The following is a 12,176-nucleotide window of genomic DNA, read 5'->3' on the forward strand; positions in this document are numbered from 1 at the left end:
AGGTTTAGTATCTTCTCAGTCATGTGACTCAGGTCCTCCTCCATCCTCATTCGTGTCATCATTTTATCTATTCAGGCTTTCTTATGGAGAGATCATTTTGGCAAATTAAAGTAAGAATTATATGGAGTTTCTTGTAAATATAAAATAATATCTTATTATTTCTTCTGCTGCCAGGTTAAGCAATGTCTCCTCGCTACTTCGTAGCTTGGAATTTCCTGTCTTTACCTGACATCACTTCCTGTCTTCCATAGAGACTTCCTGTCTGGGTAGAAGTGAGATCACCATCTTGTGGAGCTCAGAGGAACTGCAGCCCAGAGAAACGTCTCGTAGTGTGAACACGACCTTGTGCTGTGTGTGTATGTACTGTATATCCTTATAGATGGGGTCATCTCCACTCTAGGGTTGCCACCTTATCCTTTTAAACCCGTATAAACACATATGAATTACACAGGTTCTGTGGCTAATTTAATGTAGATAAGGCACCACGTGAGTTTAATTATCACCTTAATCAGCCACAGAACCTGTGTAATTAATATGTGTGCGGGTTTAAAGGGATGAGGTGGTGGCAACCTTACTCCACTCCCACCAAGGGGGATAGAAATATATTACTGCCTAGTCCAGCCTTTCTCAGCCAGGGTTCCTCAAAAGCTTTCTAGGGGTGTGTGTATGTATTATATATGCATTGTGACAGTGCTGGGCTGCTACTTTGTAAAAGGAGGTAAACAACATACAGGGTTTTCAAGGCTGCAGATTGGTTACACATGTAGCGGTACGCCCGTAGGGGCTGCTAAGTGATGTGGCCCACCCGTCACACTGCCCAGCCCGGCATTCACTTCCCAGTCACTTTGAGACAATGAACAGTCCATGTGCTTGTTTTTGTTTGTTTTATTGAGGTAATTTAACTTGGATGGGGTGAGGGAAATATGGGATGCCCGGTGGATTGTATATCAATCAATTGGTGGATTGTATATCAATCAATTGGGACAACTATGTACACCTCTCTGTACAAGTTACTACCTCAGTCTCCTCCAGCACTTTCCTTGCTTGCAGAATATTCTTCTTCCTTCCTCCTGCACAACTCTTAACTCCCAGCTGCAGCTAGCACATTTAAAGTCAGGCCTGACACTGGCTCAGCCCTCCTGGCTGCAGCTGCCCGACTCCACTGCCCATGACATTGCAGTCCTCACTACTGGCTCTGCACCCATCTTTGACTGCATGCTCCCAGTCCTCTTAGGCGTGCCTCCCCAGTCCTGACTGCACATGTAACTCACCAGCCCTCCTGGCTGCAACCGGTGTTTCGCTCCTGGAGACTTGCCTGGCAGTACTAGCTCCTGCTGCCCTCTCTTGCTCCTCCTGTCCAGAACCTTCACGCTTTCCTAAAGGGCTCCATCCTGCACCCCCTCCCAGACTGGGGAGCTCCCTCAAAGGCCCCAACAGCCTATGCTCCATCTCCAGTTCTTCCACCCAACAACAACTCCTCCCCAGCTGGGCTGACTCTGCCAATTGTAGGAGGCCTGCCCCCTGCCAATCCAGGTTGGGGATTGGTCAGGGCTCCTTAGAACACCCCAGGCAGCTCCACCTCTCCTCTCCTCCTCTCCTTCTAGAATCCTGTAGAAGAAAGAGGGAGGTCTCAGAGACGCTGCCTGTGAACCACCAGTTGCTATCTCTCCTAGCCCACACAAACCAAAACAAACAGGCCTGCCTAAATTTACCTACACTACAGAACTGTCATGTTGACTGAGCCGCGCATGCGCAGCTCAGCGAATGTCTATGTCCCAATCTGTGCCACGGTGATGTGACTCCCGTGCGCATGCGCGGGAGTGGTGACATTGCGGCCTGGCCTATCAAGTGGCCGAAGGCATGGGACACGGAAAGGAAGACTGAGCGAAGTTGGAAGCGCCGGGGGGGCCCGCCCGATGGGTCCCAGAGCTGTGCTGGGAGCACACCATATAACAGGTAAGTCTGCCATAATGTACTAATATGCTGTGTACACTAGGATATTGTGGCATAACCCACCTGGGGGGCCTTAAAAAATAAAAATAGCGGACTTTACTTCCGCTTTATTCTTCCAGTCATAAATGTGCATCTCAACACGTGTGCAAAAAAATGAAAAGCAGCCCTTGAAATTGAAAGGGTTACTGTGAGCGAGATGGGATCACTCTCTAGTGGTCATACGCTAAACATTAGAGCTCCCCTTAGCTGCAGCCCGGTAATAACAGTAAGGCTGCAATGGTGGGCACAGTGAGGCTGCGATGGTGGGTACAGTGAGGCTGCATTCACAGGCACAGTGAGGTTGCATTCACGGGCACAGTGAGGCTGCAATGGTGGGAACAGTGAGGCTGCATTCACGGGCACAGTAAAGCTGCATTTGATGGGCAATCATGCGTGATTGTGTAGACAGGGCCCCAGTGCACTGTTTTGCCCGGGGGCCTATAATGCTCTTAAGATGGCACTGCATCCCCCCTGGTCCAGCTGACCTTGAGTCCTGCGATCACCCGCTGTGACACATTGTATAGCCGCTTTACTGGTCTGGGGATTTGAAATCCCGCAGCTTTCTCTCCTCTTCTCCCCCCACTGACAGTACGGGCTACGCAGGTTCTGATTGGTTGGCGCCGTCACATTGGACCAATTAGATTGCCTCCTATACGTACCTTTTACGTTTAGGCGATTAAGCCGCAGAGATTTCATATCCCCGGACCGAAAAAGCGACTATGGATGTGTCAAAGCGGGAGATCAAGGCACTCAAGGTCAGCAGGACCGGGTTCAGGGGGGGTGCGGAGAGGGTCTAGTGTAAGTTCACCTTACAGATTTTCTTATATAAACGTCTCCTGACATTTAGGGGTCTGTTCATAAAAAGTTGCATCGCCCCATGCCCTCTGGCAGCAGCCGCAATCCACACAATTTCATTTTTCATTCCTCTTCTTCGTAAAACCAGCCACCCCTTCTCCTGTGCCCTCTGGAATGCCCGCTCTGTCTGTAACACACTCGCCTCTCTCCACTACCTCTTCATCGCTATCTTGTTTAATCCACTCGCCATTACTGAAACCTGGCTTCAGGAATCCAACACTGCTTCTCCTGCTTCCCTCTCCCATGAGGGACTTCTCTGGACTCACTCCCCCAGACCAAGTGGATGTAATGGAGGTGGAGTGGGAATCCTCCTAGCCCCACATAGCACCTTTTAGGTACTTCACCCACCTCCCTCTCCTCGTTTGAGGCACTTTGCATTCATCATTTCTCTACTGTTTCTTTAAGAATTGCTGTAATCTACCTGCCCTCTGGACGGGTATTCACCTTCCTCGATGACTTCTCTGCCTGGCTACCCTATTTTTTATTTTCTAAAATTCCCACAATCATTCTTGGTGATGTCAACCATCCCCCCTGGTAATACAACTCCTGTTACTTCTAAACGTCTCAATCTAAACTCCTCCTTTGACCTGAAGAAATGAATCCTATCTTCTACTCACTCTGATGGCAACAACCTTGACCTTGTATTCTCCCACCTATGCACCCCGTGAAACCTGTCCAACAATCCTCTCGCTAAACACCACCTTATGAGTTTCACTCTCTTCCAGTCTTCCACCTCCTCTCCCTCATAGGAACCTTCGCCACCTAACCCAGCTTAACCCTTCTCTTCTCTGCTACTGACCACCTCTATTACAAACTCCCACCCCTGTCCTGCCCCAACCTAGCCACTTCTATCTACAATAGATCTCTGTCCTCTGCCCTGGATGAGCTTGCCCCCCTCACTACACACAGAATCAGGTCCCAACCCCTACAACCTTGGCAAACAGATGACTCCATAAGTCTCAAAAAATGTAGCCACACTCTTGAGCGTCTGTGGCGTAAGACTAAATCTCGCAAAGACTTCACCCACTATAAATCTGTCCTCCAAAAATACAATTCTTGCCTCCACACTGCCAAGCAGACCTATTTTATCACTCTCATTAACAACCTGTAATCCCGTCCCCATTAACTCTTCTCTAACTTCAACTCTATACTTCATCCTCCACTGACTCCACCAACTCACTTACTGCCCAGGAGAACGCCAATCACTTCAATAATAAGATTGATACAATTTGTGAGATCTCCACTCTACAGATAACTTCTCCACTTAACACCCCACGTCCACAGGTACAATCATTACTTCCCTCATTCAACCGCGCTACTATAGAAGAGTTTTCTAAACTTTTTTCTAAAGTCCACCTAACCACCTGCCCCCTGGACCCTCTCAAATACTGCGGCCACCCTCTTTTTCTATCCTACACTCTCTAACGCACATCTTCAATCTCTCCCTCTCTTCTGGAATCTTCCCCAACTCGCTAAAACATGCGCTAGTCATCCCCATACTTAAAAAGCCCTGACTGGACCCTACCAAGCCTATGCCCAATCTCCTCACTCCTCTTTTCCTCCAAACTCCTTGAATGTCTACTCTACAGCCATCTCGCTGGGAACAACTTTCGTCATTCCCTTCAGTCTCGATTTTGCTCTCACCACTCCACAAAAACTGTTCTCCTAAAACTCACAAACGATCAAAAACAGCCAAAACCAATGGACACTATTCTGTACTCATACTCCTGGACCTCTCTGCTGACCTTGGCACAGTGGACCAACCCCTCCTTTTCAAAAACCTCCTCTCCTTTGGTCTTTGTGACTGTACTCTTTGCTGGTTCTCATCCTACTTATCCAACCATCATCACTTACAATTCTTCTTCCTCTTCTCCTCTTTCTTTCTCCATCAGGGTCCCCCAAGGTTCTGTTTTTGGACATCTTCATCTGCACCTCTTCTCTGAGTCAGCGAATAGCCTTCCATGGCTTTGAATACCATTTCTACGCTGATGACACCCAAATCTCTCTACCCCTCAGCTCACTCCTTCAGTCTCATCATGTATCACTAATTACCTAAAAAACATATCAATATGGATGTCACACTACTTCCTCAAACTCAATCTATCCAAATCTGAGTTCATAATATTTCCTCCCCCATATGCCTCTTCCCCTTACTTCTCTGTCAAGATTGAAAGCACAACTATCAACCCATCTTAGTATGCCAAGGTGCTAGGAGTAACCCTGGACACTGAACTATCCTTTCAGCACCAAATCAAATCACTGTTCAAAGCTTGCCGCCTCAACCTCCACAACATCTTCAAAAATACACCCCTTCCTAAGCAATGACACCAGGCTCCCAGTTCACTCCCTAGTCATCTCTCGCCTCAACTACTGCAACTCTCTCCTCATTGGATTACCTTTACATAGGCTATTCCCCCTTTAGTCCATCATAAATGTTGCTACCAGACGAATACAACTTACAAACCGGTCAGTGTCTGCTACCCCACTGCCAATCCCTTCACTGGCCTCCATTCAGTGTCCTTCGCCTCTCTCTAACAATTCCTCCACTGGCTTCCATTCACTGTCCTCCTCCACTCTCTGCCAAACCCTCCACTGGCTTCCATTCAGTGTCCTCCACCCCTCTCTACCAATCCCTCCACTGGCCTCCATTCAGTATCCTCCACCCCTCTCTGCCAATCCCTCCACTGGCTTCCATTCAGTGTCCTCCACCCATCTCTGCCAATCCCTCCACTGGTTTCCATTCAGTGTCCTCCACCCCTCTCTGCCAATCCCTCCACTGGCTTCCATTCAGTGTCCTCCACCCCTCTCTGCCAATCCCTCCACTGAGCTCCATTCAGTGTCCTCCACCCCTCTCTGCCAATCCCTCCACTGGTCTCCATTCAGTATCCTCCACCCCTCTCTGCCAATCCCTCTACTGGCTTCCATTCAAGTCCTACACTCCTCTCTGCCAAGCCCTTCACTGGCCTCCATTCAGTATCCTCCACCCCTCTCTGCCAATCCCTCCACTGGCTTCCATTCAGTGTCCTCCACCCCTCTCTGCCAATCCCTCCACTGGTTTCCATTCAGTGTCCTCCACCCCTCTCTACCAATCCCTCCACTGGCCTCCATTCAGTATCCTCCACCCCTCTCTGCCAATCCCTCCACTGGCTTCCATTCAGTGTCCTCCACCCCTCTCTGCCAATCCCTCCACTGGTTTCCATTCAGTGTCCTCCACCCCTCTCTGCCAATCCCTCCACTGGCTTCCATTCAGTGTCCTCCACCCCTCTCTGCCAATCCCTCCACTGGTTTCCATTCAGTGTCCTCCACCCCTCTCTGCCAATCCCTCCACTGGCCTCCATTTAGTGTCCTCCACCCCTCTCTGCCAATCCCTCCACTGGTCTCCATTCAGTGTCCTCCACCCCTCTCTGCCAATCCCTCCACTTGTTTCCATTCAGTGTCCTCCACCCCTCTCTACCAATCCCTCTACTGGCTTCCATTCAAGTCCTACACTCCTCTCTGCCAATCCCTCCACTGGTCTCCATTCAGTGTCCTCCACCCCTCTCTGCCAATCCCTCCACTTTCTTCCATTCAGTGTCCTCCACCCCTCTCTATGCTAATCCCTCCACTTGCCTCCATTCCGTGTCCTCCACCCCTCTCTGCCAATCCCTCCACTGGCTTCCATTCAGTGTCCTTCACCCCTCTCTGCCAATCCCTCCACTGGCTTCCATTCAGCGTCTTCCACCACTGGCTTCTGCTCACCCAACAAATTCAACTTACAAAGCCACCCACAACTCGGCTCCCAGCTACACTAGTCTGGTCTCAAAATACCAACCAAATAGTTGTCTTCGTTCCTCCCAAGACCTCCTGCTCTCTAGCTCCCTTGTCACCTTTATGCCATCTAAAGACCAAATTTAAGTATTTTTAGCGTCAGATTTTCAAATCAATGGTTGATGTACTTCAGTGTCTCCTGTACTCATAAGTGTATGATCTCAGGTATTTGTATGAAAACATGCCTGACAAAGGAAACTAAGGGGGTCTATTTATAACATTTCAGAGTAATGTGACAAGCATTTGCCCAGCCGGGACAACTTCTGGCCATATTTTAGTTAACACAGTGATTTTCTCTGCCCCTCAGCTCCATTTAGTGGCTATAATCTGGTATTTTTCCATTAATCAGGAAAAATAGCGCAATACTGCATTATGGCCACAAGATGAAGCTAATGATCATAGGAAATCACTGTATAAAAAAAAAAAAAAATACGGCTAAAATTTGTGAATCTGTGCCACTTTTATTCAACTATTTTTTTTAAATACAAGTGTTTGCGAAATCTTCCACCACAAAATGTACTCAGCCAATGAGAGGTAATGACTCCATTTTTATTTTTCTCCTGCTATCAATGGCCAACACGGTACAACACTTCATCCATGTCTTTGGTGATCTCTGATCTCCTTATCAACTGTTTCTTACATGATGAAGATCAGCCATGGAGTATATCTGAGATGTATATCAGGGTGTGCTTCTTCCCCACATGTCCAGCAAAATTCACATACAAGACATTTCCCGCACTCACTAATACACCTCGAGGGTTGTGTGGGACCCCCTGATGTACAGGAAGACAGGACTTCACTGAGGAACAATTCCCTCACTCAGGACAGGAATACGGCTTCTCCCTTGTGTGCACTCTCTGATGTCTGCAAAGACTGGACTTGTTTAAATAAAGTTTCCCGCACTCAGGACAGGAATGTGGCTCCTTTCCCATGTGAGATCTCTGATGGATGTAAAGATTAAACTTCCTTGAAAAACATTTCCCGCACTCGAAACAGGAATATGGCTTCTCCCCCGTGTGCACTCTCTCATGCGTGTAAAGATTGCACTTTGTTGAAAAACATTTCCCGCACTCGGCACAAGAATATGGCTTCTCCCCCGTGTGCGATCTCTGATGTCTGGAAAGATGTGAATTTCTTAAAAAACATTTCCCGCACTCAGGACAGGAATACGGCATCTTCCCCGTGTGAGATCTCTGATGTATGACAAGATGTGATTTGTGTACAAAACATTTCCCGCACTCTGGGCAGGACAATTGCTTCTCCCTTGTGTGCAGTTTCTGATGTACGTTAAGATTAGACTTCCGTGAAAAACTTTTCCCACACTCAGGACAGGAATACAGCTTCTCCCCCGTGTGAGATCTCTGATGTGTGACAAGGTATGATTTGTGTACAAAACATTTCCCGCACTCAGTACAGGAAAATCTCTTATATGTTGGAAGGACGGCACCGTCCCTCACAGTCTGAGGTTCCTCAGGATAAGAGGAATACGATGGTCCGGCACCGTCCCGCACAGTCTGAGGTTCCTCAGGATAAGAGGAATACGATGGTCCGGCACCGTCCCGCACAGTCTGAGGTTCCTCAGGATAAGAGGAATACGATGGTCCGGCACCGTCCCGCACAGTCTGAGGTTCCTCAGGATAAGAGGAATACGATGGTCCATCTACACTGTGTGGTGCCGGATGGACATTTGAGGTAGTCGGGTTTTCTCCTGGACTATACTGTGTGATGTCCTCATCTTCTACTTTACAGTCTGGAGACAAAGTGAGACAATCCTCTGAGGTTTTCCTCATCTCCCGTCCATCTACTAAAATAGAAATACAAAGATTATTACTAGACATGAGCTGATTGGTTCCCCTAAACCAGGACTCCGCCCACATCAGGCAGCTTTGTCTCTGAGGATCTTACAATTCCACCCTCAAGGTAACTAGTAAATGGGTCCTCTGATCTCCTACCAGTTCATTTCTTTATTCATGGACCTTAGTCAGAGAGTGAGGAAACAACGAGAACTGTCTTTTATAGGAGTGACAGTGATGAGGGGATTATAGGACGAGTGTCCCCTCCCCCTCTATCACTCATTGCCATCTTCCCAACACAAGAAGTCCTGCACTTCCTTATTTAGTCCATGATTTAGTCATGAATAACAGCGGGGCTGAGCCCCACCAGAGGTCAGAGAGTGAGGATGGGGGGACAACAACCAAGATGAAGACTGGACTGATCCTGAAGACCACCATCATTGGGTTATTGACTCCTCCCTCATTATCACTTTCTGTTTAAGGCTCCAAAGTTGGAGGATGTTATCACATTATTATTAACATGTAAAAGTCTGTGCTCCAATCACATCATCAGATATAAAATGTCCAGCTGGTAGGAAATGGGTGTAACAAAAGAGAATACATATTATGTGTATATATAGCAGTGGGTAGAGGGGAGAGAGCAGAAGTCAGGACTATGTAATGTACAACATATAGTGCCGGGGTCAGGAGTCATACTATTGGTGTTCAGTAATCAGTAGTGGATTAAATGTTTACTGGAGACAAGTTGCAGAGGTCCCACACCGCTGCCTCCCATCTCCTGAGACTGCACTCAGTGACTTGGGTCTGAGACTATACAGACATATCCCTCCACCTGGCACAGCCAGCAGACAACAGAGCAAGTAACACTGGAAAGCAGAAGACCCAAGAAACATTCCCCAGTTGTCTAGGTCAAGCAATGCCTATGGTGAAAATCAACATTTTGCTGCCAGCTGAACCCCAGAATCTCCATAAATCCAGTCTAGATACATAAATTGTGTCTGCAGCACAGAGAAGGAAGATTATCCGAGAGAAATACAGGAATACAGGACGGGGAACACAGCTCAGGAAAGTGACCAGGGGATTACAGGCTGATATCGCCCAGTCCCCGCCCTACTCTGGACCAATCAGTGAGCAGTATGGGTGGAGGAATGGATTTAGTGGTAATGACCCACCTGTGCTGATCTCTGTAGGAGTGTCCTCCTCTATAAATGTCCCCGTTATTCCATCCTCCTCCATAGACTGCTGATCATCCCACACATACGTCTCTTCTTCTTCTTCTTCCGATTTAACCTCAACTTTTATATCTATCAGATCTTCACCCTAAACCAAAAAATTATAAAAGAAAGTCCTCCGATATAACATACTGTAAATAAAATCCAAAGATTGTCCATGTTCTAGATGCTCCGACCTACCAACCTCGTAACAGTAAAGGATGGTGTGATCTTCCTGTGTGGAATCCCGGGAATACAGAGGACGGGGACATCTCTCTGGTGGGTTCCCATTACTGGATCCATCTGTAGGAAACACACACACTGACTGAATACATTGTTTCTATGTGTTTATCAGATGATGGGGGATCTAGGTGGACCCTCCGTACTGCTCTCTCCTTTACTATAAAGTCTCCTCTTACCCGGTGATGTGAGGGGTGGCTGATTGTCCATCATGACGTCCTTGTAGAGATCCTTGTGTCCTTCTAAATACTCCCACTCCTCCATGGAGAAATAGACAGTGACATCCTGACACCTTATAGGAACCTGACACACACAATGATACAGTCACCATCCAGACACATCCCTTGTCTGTTACTGGATAATGTCCCAGAATTCCCAGCACCGCTCACCTCTCCTGTCAGCAGCTCCATCATCTTCTTGGTGACTTTTAGAATCTTCTCCATGTTGTGTCTCTCAGGTTTTAGGGAGTCACATGGAGGCACTGTGATGGTCATATGATCACCTGACTTCAGAAGAGGAAATCTCTGTATTGAGAACCAATAGGAATATCATGTTAGAATCCCAGAATCCTCCTCACCTCTTCGATTAGGGTTGCCAACTTATCCCTTTAAAACCGAACACATATTAATTACACAGGTTCTGTGGGTGATTGAGGTGATAATTAAACTCACTTGGTGTCTTATCTGCACTAAATTAGCCTCAGAACCCGTGTAATTCATATGTGTTTGGGTTTAAAGGGATGAGGTGGCAATCCTATCTCCGGTCAGGTCTGTGTTTTATTAATAGAGATAAGAATGATGTCATGTGACCTCCCAGAATCCTCCTCACCTCTCCGGTCAGGTCTGTGTTTTATTAATAGAGATAAGAGTGATGTCATGTGACCTCCCAGAATCCTCCTCACCTCTCCGGTCAGGTCTGTGTTTTATTAATAGAGATAAGAGTGATGTCATGTGACCTCCCAGAATCCTCCTCACCTCTCCGGTCAGGTCTGTGTTTTATTAATAGAGATAAGAGTGATGTCATGTGACCTCCCAGAATCCTCCTCACCTCTCCGGTCAGGTCTGTGTTTTATTATTAGAGATAAGAATGATGTCATGTGACCTCCCAGAATTCTCCTCACCTCTCCGGTCAGGTCTGTGTTTTATTAATAGAGATAAGAGTGATGTCATTTGATCTCCCAGAATCCTCCTCACCTCTCCGGTCAGCAGGTAGATGATCTCCAGGGTGAGGTTTAGTATCTTCTCAGTCATGTGACTCCGGTCCTCCTCCATCCTCATTCGTGTCACCATTTTATCTATTCAGGCTTTCTTATAGAGAGATCATTTTGGCAAATTAAAGTAAGAATTATTTTGAGTTTCTTGTAATAAAAAATAAGATCTTATTACCTCCTCTGCTGCCAGGTTAAGCATTGTCCCCTTTCTACTTCGTTTAATGGAATTTCCTCTTTACATGACATCACTTCCTGTTTTCCATAGAGACTTCCTGTCTGGGAAGAAGTGAGATCACCATCTTGTGGAGATCAGAGGAACTGCAGCCCCCGGAGAAACGTCTCGTAGTGTGAACACGACCTTGTGCTGTGTGTGTATGTACTGTATATCTCCACTCCCACCAAGGGGGGTATGAATATAAGGGTTGCCACCTCATCCCTTTAAAACCAAACATATATTAATTACACAGGTTCTGTGGCTGATTAAGGTGGTAATTAAACTCACTTGGTGCCTTATCTGCATTAAATTAGCCTCAGAACCCATTTAATTCATATGTGTTCAGGTTTAAAGGGATGAGGTGGCAACCCTAGATTTTATTACTGCCTAGTCCAGCCTATCCCAGCCAGGGTTCCTCCAAAGGTTTCTAGGTGTGTGTGTATATGTGCTGTATATCTGTAGGGTCGGTGCTGGGCTGCTACTTTGTAAAGGGAGGAAATGGTACGCAGGGTTCTCAAGGCTGCAGTTTGGTTACAGAATAATAGGATGTGGAATAGTTATTAATTTGTTTACAATACACAACATGTTACATTATTATAACAAAGTATTGTAGAAAAGATCACAGCATAGAAAATGGGGGGAAAAGTAGAAAATAAACCCCGATATTAAAGGTAAAATTTGTGTGCGAGGAACACCTTAGCAATTACCACCGTTTTATTCTCCAGGGCCTCTGCTTTCAGAAAATATAGCTTTGGGGGTTTTAACGAATCTTCTGGTCATAAATGTGCATTTTACCATGTGTGCAAAAAAAAAAAAGGAAAAACAGCCCCTTGGAATTTAAAGGGTTAATGCGA

General features: G+C 46.8%; 1 protein-coding gene across 1 annotated transcript in view; it reads right to left on the minus strand.

Annotated features, from left to right (window-relative positions):
* The window catches only part of LOC141106796 (uncharacterized), a 36,971-nt gene extending 25,547 nt beyond the window's left edge, over positions 1 to 11,424 (minus strand). The window contains exons 1-7 of the mRNA XM_073597724.1: positions 11,284 to 11,424; positions 11,092 to 11,205; positions 10,288 to 10,422; positions 10,078 to 10,201; positions 9,864 to 9,961; positions 9,620 to 9,767; positions 7,479 to 8,458 (exon numbers count right to left, since the gene is read on the minus strand). Of these exons, the coding sequence (XP_073453825.1) occupies positions 7,479 to 8,458; positions 9,620 to 9,767; positions 9,864 to 9,961; positions 10,078 to 10,201; positions 10,288 to 10,422; positions 11,092 to 11,187 (1,581 nt within the window). The 5' untranslated portion in view covers positions 11,188 to 11,205; positions 11,284 to 11,424. The remainder of the gene's footprint in view (positions 1 to 7,478; positions 8,459 to 9,619; positions 9,768 to 9,863; positions 9,962 to 10,077; positions 10,202 to 10,287; positions 10,423 to 11,091; positions 11,206 to 11,283) is intronic.
* Between the last annotated feature and the right edge of the window lie 752 nt (positions 11,425 to 12,176).

The sequence above is a fragment of the Aquarana catesbeiana genome, linkage group LG08 (assembly GCF_042186555.1).
Source record: "Aquarana catesbeiana isolate 2022-GZ linkage group LG08, ASM4218655v1, whole genome shotgun sequence".
Taxonomy (NCBI): domain Eukaryota; kingdom Metazoa; phylum Chordata; class Amphibia; order Anura; family Ranidae; genus Aquarana; species Aquarana catesbeiana.